The sequence below is a fragment of the Martes martes genome, assembly GCF_963455335.1.
Source record: "Martes martes genome assembly, chromosome: 8".
Classification (NCBI taxonomy): Eukaryota; Metazoa; Chordata; class Mammalia; order Carnivora; family Mustelidae; genus Martes; species Martes martes.
The window spans coordinates 31,351,168-31,370,747 of NC_137895.1; the positions used below are offsets into that span (position 1 = coordinate 31,351,168).

Sequence of the window (19,580 nt, forward strand, 5' to 3'; positions counted from 1 at the left end):
TCAGTAGTCAAAATAAATATTTAATAAAAATATACACCATAGGAAGATAACAAGAACTTAGTGTTTAAAAATAAACTTTGTCATATTGTTTTTCCTTCAGTTAAATAGAACACAGTTTAGTTGCTTAAGGTATCTAAGAATGATTAAGGTGTGTTTTTGGAACAATTAAAATTCAAATAACACTAGAGGGATAACACCAATACGAAAGAGAAAATATGTTTCAACTCAAAGGTTTAAAGTTACAGTTATTGGGACCTTTTCAGTATGACTAAGATCCTAATAAAAATGAATAATTTGGGGAGTAAAAACTCAAGGATAGTCATGATTATGTGGTTCATGCTGTGAAACTCTTAGTATGTAAAAAAATACAGAGTATATATGAGCACCATTAGAAATGTGCGTGTATGTGTATATTTAAACTTAAAACTTTACCTGATTAAAAATTGCATTTCAGAGTAAAATTAAGGACAAAGCACACAACTATGAAAATACATTCTTAAGCTAACATGACACAGGACTTATTTTAAATAAGTTTCATCTGGCATTCCTTCTAAAAATCAACATAAGAATACAACATAAAGGAAGCCAGTATTCTTTTATGGTGTGAAGTCCCTCAGTTAAACAGAAATTACCAAAGAAAAAAGAATTGTGCTTAGTAAGAGTTTTCAATTCATAATCAGATTCCAACAGAAGGTAATGAAGTCAACTAATAAATGCAAATTCATAGAATAAGCCAGCATATGTTAAATTTGCCAGCAAAGGACTATCATTCAGGCTTCAGATTATTTTTAATTGTGAGTAGTCAAGATTACTCTACAGAACTCTTCCTTCCATATAAAAGATACAAATTTGCAAACTGTAATTTAGTATTTCTGCCAGAGTCACCAAAACTCAGAAAACTGTCACATCTTATACAATACATACCCTGGGGTTAAGATAGGTCTTTAAGGAAAATCGCATTTTGATCGTATGTAGAGGCAGCTCATGACAGACTGTTACGTGTATACTTGCTATTTTTCAATGCTCCCAGAATAAGCAATCACACAAGACAGACTGAAGTTCTTTGAGGACATTGTGACACGATAAATACTACTATTCACCATTTAAAATACGTTCAATCTCTTCTAGTCTTTTTAAAGCAGCAACTCTTTTCTTCTCAATTTCTTTGATTTCCTTTGTTGTTTTGTGGGGGGTCTCTTTGTCTGTATTTTTTCCTAATAGTTTGTTGGATTTAGATTGACTTTTATTATCAATCGGTTTTATGATCTGTGTAGGTCTAGGTTCACTTTTTACTTCTTGTACATTTTCAGTTGGAATTTTGTCTCCTTCTACACCTGAAGTCTTACCAGCTGGGGATATTGGCTGTTCTGCAAAACTAGATGAGGAAATTTTATCCCTGACTATATTCAAATGGCGCTGAATATATTCTTCATGTGGTGCTAATGCCAATGTTTCAACCAGGCATCTTTCAGCTTTTAGTAAGTCCTTCTCTTCAAAATAAACAACACAAAGATTGTGTTTTCCTTGCACATTGCTTGGATCCATTTCCAAAATCTTTTCAAAACATTTTTTTGCTCCAAGTATATCTTTCTTTTGATTCATCAGAATGTCTCCCTTTAAAATAAGACCCTTGATATGATCAGGATAGTGTCTGAGTAACTCTTCCAGAACTGGCAAAGCCATTAATTCCTTTGCTGTCTGAGAATACAGGAGAGCCAGATTAAACAAAGCACTTCTGAAATCGGCTTGTAATTTTATGGCTTTCTTCATCCACATCTCTGCTTCACTGTCCTTTTTGTCATCCATGGCAAGCATTCCCAGATTGAAATAACCATTAGCATCTTGTGGCTCTTCATTTATATAGCTTAGAAGTCGTTTTCTAGCTTCTGGTCTGAGTTTAACCTCACCTAAGAATAATTTTTTTAAAAAGGAAAAAACACATATTGTTAACAAATGAATTAAGTCTGAGGAACAAAAAGCCACTTCCAGTATTCATCTAATTAGATTAGAAAAAGACAGCGTCAAAACAACTAATTTCTGTACCTAAATCAAAAAGTAGAAAGCAAAAAATTCAGTTTTCACAGGAAAGATCATGTGCTTCAAACACTGAAATGATAGCTCATTTCCTTTCTTTAAGACAGGAAGAATGCCTTGAAAACCTGAAGGGGCAAAATTATCTCTTTATAGTTTAGAATCAAACTGAGAGTAGCAGAGGAAGATTATGCAATTAAGAGGAAGAGGCATTGGATTTGCCAACAATGACATGCCTTCAATCTTGATTCTGTTAACACTATGACTTTAGGCACAGATCATTTAAGTTCTCTGGGTTAGCCTGCTGAATTTTCTTTTTCTTTTCTTTCTTTCTTTTTTTTTTTTTTTTAAAGATTTTCTTTATTTGCTCAGAGAGACAGAAAAAGAGAGTGCATGTGTGCACACACACAAGCAAGGAGAGCAGCCTGTTAAGCAGGGAGCCTGATGTAGGGCTTGATCTCAGGACCTAGGCGCCCCAGTCTGCTGAACTTTCTAAGCATTACATGAGACCTATGTAAAAAAGCTCAGGAAATAGTAACTATTATTGGATAAACAAAATGCTTCAGTCTTACAAAATTAGATTTTTTAATGTATCTCAGAAAATAAAACCAGATATGATACCAAAAGAACTGGTCACATGAATCAAGAGAAAATACATTTTTTCCTAAAATATATAATGCTCTTGTGTCCCTAGAAATAATTATATAAAAAATCTTGCAAGTTCTGATTATTTGAATATGGTATAATATGTATATGTAAGAGATTATTTCTGTACATAAAATGACAAAATAGATTAAAGGCACTGCTTAATAGACTGCCTGAAAAATAAGTCTTAACATATGCCCAAACAACTAATAATTTTGTTAGAGCATATTACTTGAAAATAGTACAAGTATTTTAAATATTCTTAAAATCATTCACGTACACTTTTGATATAAACTATCCATTTATAAAACATTTGCCTCTCGTAATATAAGTTCAGATTTTCTTATACTTCAAACAATATGTTTTAAATATAGAAACATTTTGAGAAAACATACCTGATTCTTGCATTAATATAGCAGAATTGAATAATGCTAGTTTATGCTTCGGATTTAGTTCTAAAGCACGATTAAAATTTTTTAGGGCCTCGTTTGGTTCTTTAAGTTCAATATGAACAATTGCCAAGTTGTACCAAAGATCTGCATTATTTCTGTCCAGCTCTAGTGCTTTAAGATATGCTTCTTTTGCTTTGAGAGGTTTATTCATTTTTAAAAGCAATTCTCCTCTGTGGAAAAACCAAACGCAAGCTTTACTCACATTATCGTGTCACTTCGTAGACATTATTTTTCACAAGTTTTAAGCTTTTCCACATACAGCTTTCTTTTTTCCTTTTAACCAAAGCTTTTAAAGTTTTCTATCAAAAGTAACTATCTGAATATGACCTCAAACCTGAACTCATTAGTTTAGCAAATTTGGTTGTTTTAAGATATTATTAGAGAAGAAACTTTAAAGGGTAAGATATGAGGAGGTATCCAGTAAAGGGGAGGCAGAGAAAAAATATTCTTTATGTACATCTTGAAAGAAGGCAGATTAGACTAGACTACATTAAAAAAATGACAGTAAAAAGAATGGGAGATCAATTTTTGAGGAGACCAAGTAATAACATTTGAAGAATGAATACCAATACGGTGGTGATGGGGAAATTCCAGTATTCAAGTCTATGCTATAAGTCTCATTTATAAAGTGCAGAATATTTAAAAGTTTTGCTTATATAAATTTTTCTTTTCTTATATAAATTCAGTCTTCTACAATGTATTCTTATAAAATGGCCATTCATTAAAACAACACAAAAAACTCCCCAAAATAACAAAAAAATAATTTAAAAAGCTGACTGGGTAAGGGTTGGAGGGTACATGTGTGACCAGCAGATACCTATGAGGTACACATCTGGAACTAAGGATCATAGTTTGAAAATCATTTTACAAATCTTTCTAATATGGTTCTATTTTCTGTTAGAAAGCTTAAAAAAGTAATATGTGCAAATCGATTTGAGTAGTGATAGAGCTACCTTTATTATGATCCTATTTTTCCTTAATATTAGCATAGGAATGATATCAAATGAACCACTAATATCCTCAATTAAAGCAACTTCTGGAATGAGTATTTGTACAAATTGCTTTTTTAAAATGCAGACTACTGAATAATTCTTTATAGATTAACACATGACAGGTTTTATTTACAAATGCAACCCCACTAAACTTAGCTAATTTCAACAACTACTGGATAAGGCTGAGCAAAGACAGCCTCCAAATTATGAACAGATTTTATCTCAAAAACTTATTAAATTCTGAATACATTTTCCCCATAGGAGCAATGTCATAAATTATGATTAGGTTTCTGGGCCAGGCCATAAAATCAAGTTTAACATACAATTTTCCTCAAGTATAATAAAAATGATGATCTTTACATGGGAAAATATATTAAGTTCTAACATGTGATGCCAAATTTCTTTTTACTGACAACTAAAAAGTTTCTTTTTGGTAAAAGCATCAATAACCAGTCAATTGTCAGAAAACTCTTGAGAGTTGGATATTAGAAATACTTACAAAATGTAAGTTTCAGGTGTTTTTTTTTTTTGAAGATTTTATTTACTTATTTGACAGAGAGAGAGAGATCACAAGTAGGTAGAGAGGCAGGCAGAGAGAGAGGGGGAAGCAGGCTCCCCACTGAGTAATGAGCCCGATGCGTGGCTCAACCCCAGGACCCTGAGATCATTACCTGAGCTGAAGGCAGAGGCTTAACCCACTGAGACACCCAGGCGCCCCAAGTTTCAGGTGTTTTAAGTAAAAATGAATGTGACCATAAGAAGCAAATGAAACTAAAAAGGAGCTTCTACCCTTTCTTTTGTATAAAACTTAGGTTTGTTATTATATGTTAATAGACTTGTCAACTTCAAATCAAACCAATTAAATTTCATAAGTCTAAATTAGGCTATGTTTCTATATTCTTGGTTGCTAAGTAAGATTAGTTAAAAAAAAAGCCAATTTAGTTCCGATGGTGAAATGTACGTGCAGATGCAGTTTCAATTTTCTATAATGATAGCTTAAAGAGAACTACAATACCTGCTAATGTAAGCCTGCTTGAAGTCGGGTCTCATGCTTATTGCTTGTCGGTACAGCTGATCTGCTTCTTCCAGCCGGGACTCATTTGCTCGGATAAGATTGGCCAGATTAATATAAACATTTAGGTGGTTAGGGGCAATTCTGGCTGCATATTTTTTACCAGGAATAATCTGTCCAAAAGAACATAATCTGATCATTTCAGTACCAAATAAAAATAAAAATAAGTATTCCTAGTGGCTTATTTAAAATATACATGACATATAAAGGTTATGGTACTAGTTTTATTGCCAAATTAAAATAAGTCATAAAAATGTGAAAGCACCTATAGTATTTACGAAATGTAAATAAAATAATTAATATTTTATGGCTTTAAAAGATATTTTTCACTCATACTAGCTCAACACAATATTGTTAGCTTTTTATTTATATGCATCATTTTATAAAGTCCTATAAATTTAAACTCTTGAGGCTAAGGTCTGTTAATATATTTGCATCAGACCCATAACAGAAAGAACTCAGGTCTCCTTCCCTTCACTCTAGTGTATTTGTTACACCACGTCAACTTTCATGTTGTCAGCAAAATATTTCTGGTTGTGACAATAGGGTGGTTAATTTTATTCAGAGTTATACTAAAGCCTCACTTGTCTGGTAGAGATAGGAAGTAAAATTCTTATTAACTGATTATTCAGGTTAGGCAAAGGTTATAAAATATACATAGACACAAATTTTCAGTGAAAATAATAAATTGTGTCTGATCCTGTGTTCTATACTGAACACTGAAATAATGCTTAAGACATCATGTGGTCCAACTCTGTTTCTGAAACATTTATCAAACTACAACCAATCATTTTAACATTACATTATTAACATAATATTAATATGTACTACTATGGAGAAAACTGTAGTACAGGGTAAGCTATCTTTTCTGATGAAACATAGCTGGTCAAGGCCAGAATCTGGCTTTCCAGCTTCTAGGCTATACTGTAATAACCAATAAATCTTGTGCATGTGTCATTGCAACAAGTGAACACCATACAGCAACAGAGATGTTATCCATTCATTTTATTACTTTGTTTTATTCATTTTTTTTGAGAGAAATAATGTTGAATTTAGTGCTTAATGTACCTATAAAAAATTCTCTTTATTTAAAGTCATTTAATTCAATGATAACTTCTAATCAAGGATATCTAAAATTCATAACCTTATCAAACCTTTTAAACATATTATATGGAAAAAATTTCCAATTGAGCTATAAAAGTAAATGTAACCCTTTATAAAACTTGTAGTATTATGCTAAGTGAAGTAAGTCAGAGAAAGATGAATACCATATGATCTCACTCATGTGGAATTTAAGAAACAAAACAAACTGGTAAAGGGAAAAAAAGAGAAAGAAAGACAAACCAAGAAACAGACTCAAATATAGAGAACAAACTGATGGCTACCAGAGTGGAGGCTGGGGGGAGAGATGGGTGAAACAGGCATGGGGATTAAGAAGTGCACTTGTACTTAAGCGCTAAGTCACTATATTGTACACCTGAAACTAAATATTACAGTGTTAACTGGAATTTAAATAAAAACTTTAAAAAAACCTGTAGTAATAAATGGTTTATTGGATACTTTACTTTAATGTGAACAAATTAAAGAAAAGATACAGATTTTCCACCCAGGTAATTCTATTCAGTGTGGACATACAGTGGATATAACACAACAGAAATGTATTAAGATAACTTACTTGGGGCATCAGTGACTTAGCCATCATGTAAGATTCTTCAGCTTCTTTGGTTCTATTTAAATTTTTGTAAGTTCTTCCTACATTCATGTGGGCACCAATATCATCTAAAATTTAAAAAAAAAATCATTTGTTGAATACAAAACAGTATTCAATGTAAACTACAAGTTTTTAGCAAAAAAACACTAGGCAAAAAATGCAAAAGATCCTGCATTCTCCTTAAAGTTCTTCTAACACAACTTGTTATAATTTATGATCAATGTTACAACAGAAAATTATTTAATAAAGTACTTTAAGGACAGAAAATACACATATGACATGAAAAAAAAACCATCTGAATGAATCCTTGAAAGGCTAAGACATGATAAGAGATACAAAGGTAATACTAAGGCTTGCTTCTATTTCCTTGATTGCATAGCTCTGGAATTCACTCAAAAAGTATGGCTCAATTCTAAAAGTGAAAATATCCAGAAGTGAAAAAGATAATCATGATTCTTAGAGATATTTCCAGTGTTGAAACCAACAAATATGCACCATGGTGGGACCCATGCAAAGAGACTGTAAAAAAAAAACAACCAAAAACCAAAAAACCCCTGTGATTTTGTTTAAAACTTTTGTGAATATGGATGGAATGCAAGTATAATACCAGGATTCTCCAGTATTACTTAAGATGCAGCAGCCCATCTCTCTTAAATGATAAATTCCCACATATTTTAACATTTATGTTTTTTTAACCTTTTTAAAGGTTAAAAAGGTTGTGTTACAATCAGTATGCCAGGAACTTTTGTGTAATTTTTTGATAGGGAGAATCAAATTCTCAGCAAATTTTTTCAGGGACAGAAAAATATGCTATTTAAATAAGAAAGATTTAATATTAAGGTTCACTGCACACTACTTTTAGGACACATTTCCTAGTAACTATTTCAAAGGTTTGGAATAAAAACAGAAAGATGGGAGAAGATCTTAAATCAGTCAAATTGTATTAATGTGAATCTCTAACAGATAAGACACGATTACTACCTGCCTGTGACACCAGAGATTTTACAACTGTGGAATAATTCTCTGTCTGCAAATCCTAGGACACACAAGAGCCAAGGATATATATCTTAGGCACTGCCCTAGGAGGACAGTAACAGTCCTAACACTACTACATTATGTTACAGGCTGGTAATTGTGTGCATTGAACAGAAACTGTCACATGCAGTACAGGTTTGGTTAGAGAACTCAGACAAGCTCAGGAAAAAAGGGTTGCTTTTTTTGTTGCTGTTGATTGCTTGATTTTTTATTTGTTGATTTTTGGTTGACATACTGCTGAGTCTCATGGGGTTTCAGGAGAGGGAAAGGAAAAAAAGATTGCTTAGGCAAAACATTCCCAATTTTAGCTGCAAATCTGGATACTTATGAATTTTAGAAATTCAGATAACCTTAGCGCCACCTAGCTCTATGAAAATAGAATTTATAGAAATAGGACCTGTAAAAGTTTTTAAGTTTCAAAGGCAGTTCTGATGTAGACCCAAGGCTGAAGTTCACTGTATTACCAAATGTGTAGAAAAAGAGTGGGTAGTCTTTGCTCTTACATAGCTCATTTTTTTTCAACATCAGATAAATCTTACCATTTATTATAAAGATCAGAAAGCTACTTAGATATAACTAAGAACCTGAAAAAATTAATTATATAGTAAGAATTTAACCTAAGGAAAGAACAAAGAAATTAGAAGTTTAGATAAATAAAATTACCGGCAAAGTATTTAAAATGTCACTCATATCAGTATCAACAAATGTTAGAAAAGAAAGAAGTTATCTACTTGGATGAAAGACAAGGCAAATTAATATCCACTGGAATCAGGTTCTTAAAATTATGGCAAGGAGATATCATCAATGAAGACTTCAGATACTAGAGTAAGGCAACTCTACTTTCTCAAATAACTAAGATAGCAATTAAATAATCTTAAGCATCAAAAGGACTATACAATACAGCTAATAAAGTGAAAGACATAATTCCTAAGCAATTTCTTCTAAATTACAAAGTTTTAAGATTCCAGAGAAGGAAGTAACCATTACTAGGGTAAGGTAATTTAAATTCAGGGGGAAAAAAAAGGGTAACAAACCAGGCAAGATATAAAAACCAATGACATTTAGAAGACTAAAAAGCTTTAGAATTTCAACGATTATTCTTATGAGTGTGTTATCCAAGCCAACAGCGGCATGAATCCAGCAGTCTGTCTTTTATTCAATGTAAATGAAGACTGGCAAGTACTAGGCAACCTTGTGCCCAATAACTCTTTATCCACCACCAATGAAGCATTTTCAGTGTGATGAGCCAGGCACCTACCTATGTTGCTTTCCAGTATTTCCTCTCTACAAAATTATCAGTAAACTCCTAAAAACTCTTTAAAAATCATTTCCATATTGATAGCATCAAAGTTCAACTAGAGGTCCATGAGAAAAATTTTAAAATTTGGACTTAGATAAAAAATGAAATCACTGATTTTAAGGCAAAACAAACCTTGCAGAATTCTGGTGTTCCTTAACAAAAACTTACTCTTGTCTTATAATGATGTTTATGGAAACTGTAATTCCATTTGCAAAAATTTTACCTTTGTGAATTGGGATTTTTTTCTCAAACACTTGTAAATTATTAAAAAAAAAAAAAAAAATCACGGGACGCCTGGGTGGCTCAGTTGGTTAAGCGGCTGCCTTCAGCTCAGGTCATGATCCCAGCGTCCTGGGATCGAGTCCCACATCGGGCTCCTTGCTCGGCGGGGAGCCTGCTTCTCCCTCTGCCTCTGCCTACCACTCTGTCTGCCTGTGCTCGCTCGCTCGCTCTCTCTAACAAATAAATGAATAAAAAAAAAAAAAAAATTAAAAAAAAAAAAAATCACTATCCTTTTAATGCAACATGCCTGTCACCTGGTCAGACCACCGCATAGTTTATATTCTTGTTCTAGCTAGGCAAGAAAAAACTTCAGAATGAATTTTTTTAAATTAACTTTAAAATGCTATAAATCCCTACTCAATGTGCTCCTAAACTGTCCCAAGTTTTTGAATACCTATAAATTTGTTACCCCAAATTTTTACCTTTGGTCCTGACCAGTTCCCTTATCTCCAGTCTTATAAATCTGTGTATGCCTAACAGTGACAAAAAAAGGGATTTTTGAAGTCCCTCCATACATGTCATTTCATATATCAAATCTATGAAGAACATGACTAAAAAAACAGAACAAGCCAAGATGCCTCTGAATACCAAATTCAATGTTTCTAACTTTACATACTTTTTCACAATAAATTGTAATAAATGGGTTTACCTGTTTTCCTAGTCACTGGCTTATGAGAAAAAGCAATTTTGAGAGAAGTATAGTAGGAAAGTCATACTAAAGTTCAGCATGTATCTCAAAAACAGCAAAAAGTGATAACTGACAATGAGGGGAAAAAATATTTTAAAACTGAGTGCTGATCATGGCAACAAGCTAGTGATATGCACACTATTTATTAGACAAAACTAAACATGAACATATATACTCACCCACATCATTTACTCTTTAAAACAATGCAATGAGATAGAAACTACTATTCCAATTTAGAAATGAGAAAAATAAGGAAGAGGCCTACATCTTTTAAGTTTCAAAGTCCCTGTACGTCTGATATCAAAGATGACTCTGCTTCTCTAAAAACTCCTAGATTTTGATGTAGTATTCAATAATTCATTCGATGTATATATGCTGGCTAACTAAACATCATCATAATAAAAAAGACTCCTAAAATGAACTTAAAAGGCTTTAGAAAGTAATAAATTAATATTAGTGAATGTTGGGGTGCCTGTGTGGCTTGCTTGGTTAAGCATCTGACTCTAGATTTTGGCTCAGGTCATGATCTCAGGGTAATGAAGAACCTGCTTAAGATTCTCTCATTTCCTCTCATTCTTCCCCACCCCATCTCACTCATGCCCTATCTCTCTCTAAAATAACATAAAATAAAATAAGTGAATGTTGACTGTGTATAAAACCATGCTAGATGATTCAGAGGGTATAAAGATATATCAGATGTTCATGATGTCTCTAGGGAGTTCCTTAGCTTAAATACATATTTTTAATAAATATTCAAATAAATACAGTATTAAACAGTTATAAATACCACAGGAAAGATACAGAAGGTGTAAGAGGTTTTAAAGATTAATAATATTTGCTTCTAATTGGAGTGATAGCAAGGTTTATTAAAGAGAAACCATATGATAGGAGGGGCAAGATGGCAGAGGAGGAGGAGACCCTATTTCAACTGATCCCCTCAATTGACCTAAATATCTACCAGAGCACTCTGAACAGCCAAGAAATCAGCCTGAGATGTAAAATTATACACTTCTGGATCTCTATATGGGGGCAGAGAATCACCAGTGGAGAGGTACAGAGGAGTTGGGAGTGCACGGACTGATATCAGAGGGTAAACAGAAGCAGGAAGGGAGCCACCAGAAGCGACCCATTAGAAAGTAATATCCCAGTGCGAAAGTGCCCTGTGCTTGGGGACCAGCATTAGCTTGGAGACTGATTAACAGCACTCAAAAAGAACAAAGGGACTTAAGGGACAACTGTGGGGATTAGGTGGCCACAGGCACGCCTGCCTGCATTTGAGAGAGCCTCCGGTCGACTGGGGGCTCCAGTCGATGGGATGGTCCCTGGGTCCATGGCCACCAAAGCCGCCTCTAATGCCTCTACACCACCCGGACTGAGCACTCCCAATGGGGGCATGGGCTCCAGACAGCAGTCCTGGGAACAGCAGCTGTGGAGACCGGGCTCACTTGGACCACTATTGCTCAAGTTTTGGTAGCATGGTTTTGGTGGCATGTGTGCACAGAGACAAGCGGGGACCTCTGGCGACCACTGAGACAGTGGCTGGGGGTGTGCACCACCTGTGGGAGTTTGCGGTGTTCAGTGGAGTTTGCAGAGGGGTGAGTCTCTGTGTTCTGGACCATTCAGAGGGGAGCCGACTGTGGCCTCTCTCTGAGGCAGAGGTCTGGGTACGGACAGTTTACTTTGCTCTGACCCTCTGAAAAGACACAAAAAGCTGCCAAAGAACAAAAACCTCCAGAGAACAAAGGCCTGAAAAACAGGTTTCCACAGAGCCCAGCCTCTTGATAGGGGGCAGGGCAACTCAGCCCAAAGACTATCTGAAAAACAACCCAGCAGGCCCCTCCCCCAGAAGATAAGCCAAAAGAACAAGAGGACAACAACCACAGGGTCCCCATAAAACTATAAAACCCCAATATCAGGAGAAAACAATATATTAAGCTCTCAGTACTGCCTCAAAACCTGTATTTTGTAGGTACAACTTTTCTCTCTTACATTTTTTTAATTCATTCTCATGATTCTTGTTTTTTTTAATCTACTTAACAATTTCAATTAGATGTTTAATAAACATTCCATAGTAACATTTTAACTTGAATTTTTTCATAAATATACCTTTTATATATATATTAAATATATATAATCTATATCTGTATCTCTCTCCATCTATCTATCTATCTATCTATCTTAAAGGACTCAATTCTGAAGAGATACAAGGAAATTAAAGCTTCAAGGCAGTCCTTTTTCTCTATTCAATACTACCCCTATTTATATATACCAGTTTTAATTTCCCTGTATCTCTTCAAAGCTGAGTCCTTTAACAAAGATAACAAGATACACCCAGGAAGAACTCAAATAACCTTCCTTGTCCACGTTGAGGGTTTATAACCACCTTCCCATATTATTCTTTTGTCAGTGTTTCTGTGTGTTTGCTTTGTTTTTGTACATTATAAATCTTATTCTTGGGGTTCATTTTGGCTGGGTTTTTCTTTTTTTCTTTTTCTTCTGTCAGTCTGTTTGTTCACTTCTGTTTTTGTACTACATAAATCTTATTCTTGGGGTTCATTTTGGCTGGGTTTTTTCTTTTTTTATTCCCCCTTTCTCTCTCTCTTTCTTCTTTTCTCTTTCTTTTTGGTGGTGACTTCCAAATGCTCTGAAACTTTCCAGGGTGCACCTTGCCTGGATAATGGTTGATATATTCAGCTATACATCCCTTCAACTACCTCTCACCAGAATGATGGAGAAGGAACACCCAAAGAGCAACAATTCAGATTGTGACCTCTGCAACAGAACTACTGGATATGGACATAATAATACGTCAGGGAAACAGTTCTCCAGGCAACAGCTAGGTTGGAGAAGACCATTAGTGGCAACACAGAATCTCTAAGAAGTGAGAGCTTATCTGGCAGAACTTAAAAATGCTATCAATGAGATCCAATCTAATCTAAATACTCTTAACAGCAGGGCAAATGAGGCAGAGATTGAATTAGTGATCTGGAAGACAAACTGATAGAAAAGATGGATCAGGAGGAGGCCTGGAACAAACAGCTTTGAAGCCATGAAAACAGAATCAGGGAAATAAATGATGCCATGAAATGTTCCAATGTCAGAATTATTTGGATCCCTGAGGGGGTGGAGAAAGAGAGAGAACTAGAAGATACAGTTGAAAAAATCCTGGATAAGACTAGAAGATATATGTTGAACAAATCCTGGATGAGAATTTCCCCAATCTGGGTAATGGAATAAGTGTTCGTGTCCTAGAAGTAGAGAGGACATCCCCCAAGATCAACAGGGGCAGAAAGACATCCAGACATGTAATTGTGAAATTCATGAAACATAAACTCAGAGAAGATGTCTTAAGGGCAGCTAGGGGAAGAGATTCCTTATGTACAGACAGAAAAACATTGGAATAATGTCAGACCTGTCCACAGAAAACTGGGAAGTCAGAAAGGGCTGGCAAGACATATTACGGGCACTAAATGAAAAGAATATGCAACCAAGAATACTTTATCCAGCAAGGCTCATATTCAGAAAGATTGGAGAGATTAAGAACTTCTAAGACCAGCAAAGACTAAAAGATTCTGTGACCACCGAGCCAGCACTACAAGAAATATTAAGGGGACTCTATAAAAGAAGAAAGACCCCAAGAGTGATACAGAACAATAAAAACTTATCTTTCAATAATCACTCTCAATCTGAATGGCCTAAATGCTCCCATAAAATGGCACAGGGTTGTGGACTGGAAAAAGAGACAGGACCCATCCATAACTTTCTACAAGAGACACATTTTGAACCTAAAGATATATCCAGACTGAAAGTGAAGGGATGGAGAACCATCTTTCTGAGCGCACATGGAACTTTCTCCAGAAAAGACCACATACTGGGCCAAAATCAGGTCTTAACCGATACCAAAAGATTGAGATTATTCCCTTCATATTCTCAGACCACAATGCTTTGAAACTGGAACTCAAACACAAGAAAAAGTTTGGAAGGAATTCAAACACTTGGAAGCTAAAGACCATCCTGCCGAAAAATATTTTGATCAACCAGGAAATCAAAAAGAACTTAAACAATTCATGGAAACCAACGAGAATGAAGACACATTGGTCCAAAACTTATGGGATACGGCAAAGGTGGTCCTAAGGGGGAAATACATATCAATCTAAGCCTTACTCAAAAAAAACCTGAAAAATCCCAAATACACCAGCTCTCTTTACACCTTAAAGAACTGGAAAATCAACAACAAATTAAGCCAACCCCACTGCACAAGAAGGGAAATAATCAAGATTAGAGCAGAGATCAATGAGATAGAAACTAGAGATATGGTAGAACACATCAATGAAACTAGAAGCTGGTTCTTTGAAAGAATCAGTAAGATAGATAAACCATTGGCCAAACTAACCCAAAAGAAAACAGAGAGGACCCAAATTAATAAAATTATGAGTGAAAGTGGAGAGATCATAACTAACACCAAGGAAATAGAAAGTTATCAGAAATGATTATCAACAGCTACATGCCAATAAGTTAAACAATCTAGAAGCAATGGATGCATTCCTGGAAATCTATAAACTTCCCAAAACTGAATCAGGAAGAAATTGACAACCTGAATAGACCAATACCTAGTAATGAGATTGAAGCAGTGATCAAAAACTTCCCAAAAAAACAAGACCCCAGGACCTGACAGATTCCCTGGGGAATTCTACCAAACAACCAAAAAAGAAATAATCCTTATTCTCCTGAAGTTGTTTAAAAAAAAAAGAAAGAAAGAAAGAAAGAAAGAAACAGAAGGAAAACTTCCAGACTCCTTCTATGAAGCCAGCATTATACCCTGATCCCCAAACCAGGCAAAGACCCCATCAGAAAGGAGAGTTTCAGACCAATATCCCTGATGCATATGGGTGCCAAGATTCTCAACAAGATCCTAGCTAATAGGATCCAACAGTACATTAAAAAGATTATCCACCATGACCAGGTAGGATTTATCCATGGGATGCAAGGGTGGTTTAACATTCGCAAATCAATCGATGTGATAAAACAAATCAGTAAAAGAAGAGAGAAGAACCACATGGTCCTCTCAAATGATACAGAAAAAGCATTTGACAAAATACAGCATCCTTTCCTGATTAAAATGCTTCAAAGTATAGGAATAGAGGCAACATGCCTCAACTTCATAAAATCCATCTATGAAAAACCCACAGCGAATATCATTCTCAATGGAGAAAAGCTGAGAGCCATCCCACTGAGATCAGGAACATGACAAGGATGCCCACTCTTCCCACTGTTGTTCAACATAGTACTAGAAGTCCTAGCAACAGCAATCAGACAACAAAAAGAAATAAAAGGTATTCAAAATGGCAAAGAAGAAGTCAAACTCTCTCTCTTCGCAGATGACAGGATACTTTATATGGAAAACCCAAAAGACTCTACCCCCAAACTACTAGAACTCATACAGCAATTCAGTAACGTGGCAGGATACAAAATCAATGCACAGAAATCACTTGCTTTCTCATACACTAACAATGAAACTGCAGAAAGGGCAATTAGAGAATTGATTCCAATTATAATAGCACCAAAAACTGTAAGATACGTTGGAATAGACCTAACCAAAAAAGTAAAGGATCTGTACTTGAGGAACTACAGAACACTCATGAAGAAGGCACAAAAAGATGGAAAAACATTCCATGCTCATGGATCGGAAGAATAAACATTGTTAAAATGTCTATGCTGCCCAGAGCAATCTATACTTTCAATGTCATTCTGATTAAAATACCAGTGCCATTTTTTGAAGTGCTAAAACAATCTGAAAATTTGTATGGAACCAGAAAAGACCCCGAATTGCTAAGGAAATGTTAAAAAAGAAAAACAAAGCTGGGGACATCACATTGCCTGGTTTCAAGCTTTAATGCAAAGCTGTGATCACCAAGACACCATGGTACTGGCACCAAACAGACACACAGACCAGTGGAACACAGTAGAGCGCCCAGATATGGACCCTTAACTCTATGGTCAAATAATCTTTGACAAAGCAGGAAACAATATCCAGTGGAAAAAAGACAGTCTCTTCAATAAACGGGGCTGGGAAAATTGGACAACTATGTATAGAAGAATGAAACTTGACCATTCTCTTACACCACACACAAAGATAAACTCAAAATGGATGAAAGACCTCAACGTGACACAGGAATCCATCAAAATCCTAGGGAGAACAGAGGCAGTAACCTCTTCGACGTTGGCCACAGCAACTTCTTTCAAGACATGTGTCCAAAGGCAAAGGAAACAAAAGTGAAAATGAACTTTTGGGACTTCATCAAGATCAAAAGCTTCTGCATAGCAAAGCAAACAGTCAACAAAACAAAGAGGTAACCCAAGGAATGGGAGAAGATATTTGCAAATGACACTACAGACAAAGGGCTGATATCCAAGATCTATAAAGAACTCCTCAAACACAACACCCAAGAAACAGATAATCATGTCAAAGAATGGGCAAAAGACATGAACAGACATTTCTCCAATGAAGACATACAAATGGCTAACAGACACGTGAAAAAATGTTGATCAACATTAGCCATCAGGGAGATTCAAATCAAAACCAACTGAGATACCAACTTACACCGGTTAGAATGGCAAAGATTAACAAGGCAGGAAACAACAAGTGTTGGAGAGGATGTGAAGAAAGGGGAACCCTCTTAAACTGTTGGAGGGAATGAAAGTTGGTGCACCCACTTTGGAAAACAGTGTGGAGGTTCCTTAAGAAATTAAAAATAGAGCTTCCTTATGACCCTGCAATTGCACTACTGGGTATTTACCCCAGAGATGCAGATGTAATGAAAAAAGGGCCATCTGTACCCCATTGTTCATAGCAACAATATTCACAATAGCCAAACTGTGCAAAGAGCTGAGATGCCCTTCAACAGACGAATGGATAAAGAAGATGTGGTCCATACACACACTGGAATATTACTCAGCCATCAGAAAGGATGAATAACCAACTTTTGTATCAACATGGATGGGACTGGAGAAGATTATGCTGAGTGAAATAAGTCAGGCAGAGATGGTCAATTATTATATGGTTTCATTTACTTGTGGAACATAAGGAATAACATGGAGGACATGAGAAGGAAAGGAAAAGTGAATTGGGGAAATCGGAGGGGGAGATGAGCCATGAGAGACCATGGACTCCAAGAAACAAACTGAAGGTTTTAAAGGGCAGAGGGGTTGGAGGATGGGTGAGCCTGGTGGTGGGTATTAAGGAGGGCACATATTGCATGGAGAACTGGGTGTTGTACATAAACAATGAATCTTGAAACACTGCATCAAAAACTAATAATGTATTTTACGGTGACTAATATAACACAACAACAACAAAAAAAAGAGAAGCCATGTGAGATGGGTTGTAAAAGATGGATAGGATATGACAGAAGGTAAATGGCAAAGGAGAAGGAAGGAATTCTAGGCTCAAGGAAGAATATAAACAAAGGCAAAGAGGTGAGGAAACCAAGGATATGTACTCAAGAAAAACTACATAAAGAGTTAGGGAAGATAAAATTGAAAAGCTAGACCATCTGTTTTATTTCTACAACTTTCTCTTCATGTTTCTCTAAATGAAATTTGGCTTTGCCTCGGAGACGTGGTTTTTTACATGCAGCTTGTCCAAGTAGTGACTGTGTTCTTTTTCTTATTCTCTGCAATACTGGGTCTGGAGGAAGAGTAGGTGTCTTTGGTGATCTTTAACACTTCCAGACAACTCTTGCTCCTTCTTAAAATCACTTGTCTCTGAATTTCAGGTCATTAAACTTTATTGTAATTGACCATCCTTCTTTGTTGCAGTCACTATTCTCTGAGTCTAATCTCCTGGTTGCTTATGGTTCTCATAATTCTTAGGGATTTCAAAATCTACAAAGACAAATTTTCTAATACTTGGGCTTTGATATCCTTTCTTCCAAGATTTTCACCTCCATCTTCCTTTAACTAGTTAGTGCAATGACCACAGTCATATCTAACAAAGAGTGGGTATTGCTTGCCCCTCCCCGCTTCTCTGACGATATTTACTAATGTGACCGGGATGTTGGGGGTGTATATGTGTTGAGGGAAGTACCTTTTGGTCATCATTGTAAATAGAAAGTAATGATGGCATTTGGCAGATGAGGGCCATGTTGGTACGTATCCTGAAATACAGTTTTGTACACTCAAAATACCAATAGTATGCCTCTTGAAAAATACTGATGCTGTAGCTAGATCCTACTCAGACACCAACAATTCTTCATACCTATAAATCATTGATCCTATCACCCTGCCTCACCTCCCTTAACTTAGATTCTTCATCTATTATAATCATTCTCTTATCTGTTTCTTGTTTAGTAATAACACATTTTAAAATGCCCTAATTCTATTTAACAGAATTCTCCATGCCTGTGCCATTTCAGCTGTAAAGTAGCAAGTGAAAAGCATACAACTACATCAACTAGTATAATTTTAAATAAAGTATTCTAACCTCAAGCAGGGTGTTAGAACTGCTTGGCAATTACACATTTTCCTAGTCTACACACTTTCCTATATCTTGTTTCTAAAAGTGTGATCCATGGGCTAAACATTACCTGGGAACTTAATAGAAGTGCAGAACTTCAGGCTCTATTCTAAACCTCTATCCATCAGAACATCCACCATAACATCTCCGCGTGATTCAAGGGCACATTCCAGTTTGTGAAGCACTGTCCTAGACAGCTACTTCACACCCTCTCCTATTCTTAGATCTCTAGAGCTTCAACCCTTCCTCACTCTAATGACTCTGCTTTCTATTTCAATGAGAAAATAGAAGCAAACAAAAGACAATTTCCAGAAACTTCCTCCAGATGATCTATTCGACTGCCTATATCCATATCTACGTACTTTGCCTTCCTTACCATACATTAACAATTCTATGACTGAATGAAGTCCCTTATCCTGTGCACCAAATTCTATTTATCTCTTCTCATTTATTTAAGGACAACTGATCCATAATTTGTTCCCTCCTTTTTGAATTATTACTTTTCCCAGCCTCAGTGGATTAGCTGTACATATGCTTTGTTTCTCCCACCTTAAAACTGAAAACAAAAACCCCTGTCATCCTACTTACCTTCTCTTGACTCCATTCCCAGCAATACCACATTTCCTATTGATACTCTTTAAGAGTTTTCAATACCAGCTGTCTCCAATTATTCTTCCCCCTCTCTCCTAAACACATTCCTATCAAGCTTTTGCATCTAACATTCCACCAAAATTGTTCATCAGTACCACCAACTCTTTTATAGTAAAGAAAAAAATCCTAAATGTCTAAGTAGATCTAATATATAATCTAATTCAAAATAAGCCAGCATCAAACACTATAGTATTTATATCACCTGG

The 19,580-nt window shown here is 35.5% G+C and overlaps 1 protein-coding gene across 1 annotated transcript in view; it reads right to left on the reverse strand.

The window, feature by feature from the left end:
* Positions 1–396: 396 nt before the first annotated feature.
* Positions 397–19,580, reverse strand: part of TMTC3 (transmembrane O-mannosyltransferase targeting cadherins 3) — a 58,157-nt gene continuing 38,973 nt past the window's right edge. Inside the window, exons 11-14 of the mRNA XM_080811990.1 lie at positions 6,868–6,971; positions 5,136–5,305; positions 3,072–3,298; positions 397–1,907 (exon numbers count right to left, since the gene is read on the reverse strand). Coding sequence (XP_080668116.1) covers positions 1,093–1,907; positions 3,072–3,298; positions 5,136–5,305; positions 6,868–6,971 — 1,316 coding nt within the window. The 3' untranslated portion in view covers positions 397–1,092. The remainder of the gene's footprint in view (positions 1,908–3,071; positions 3,299–5,135; positions 5,306–6,867; positions 6,972–19,580) is intronic.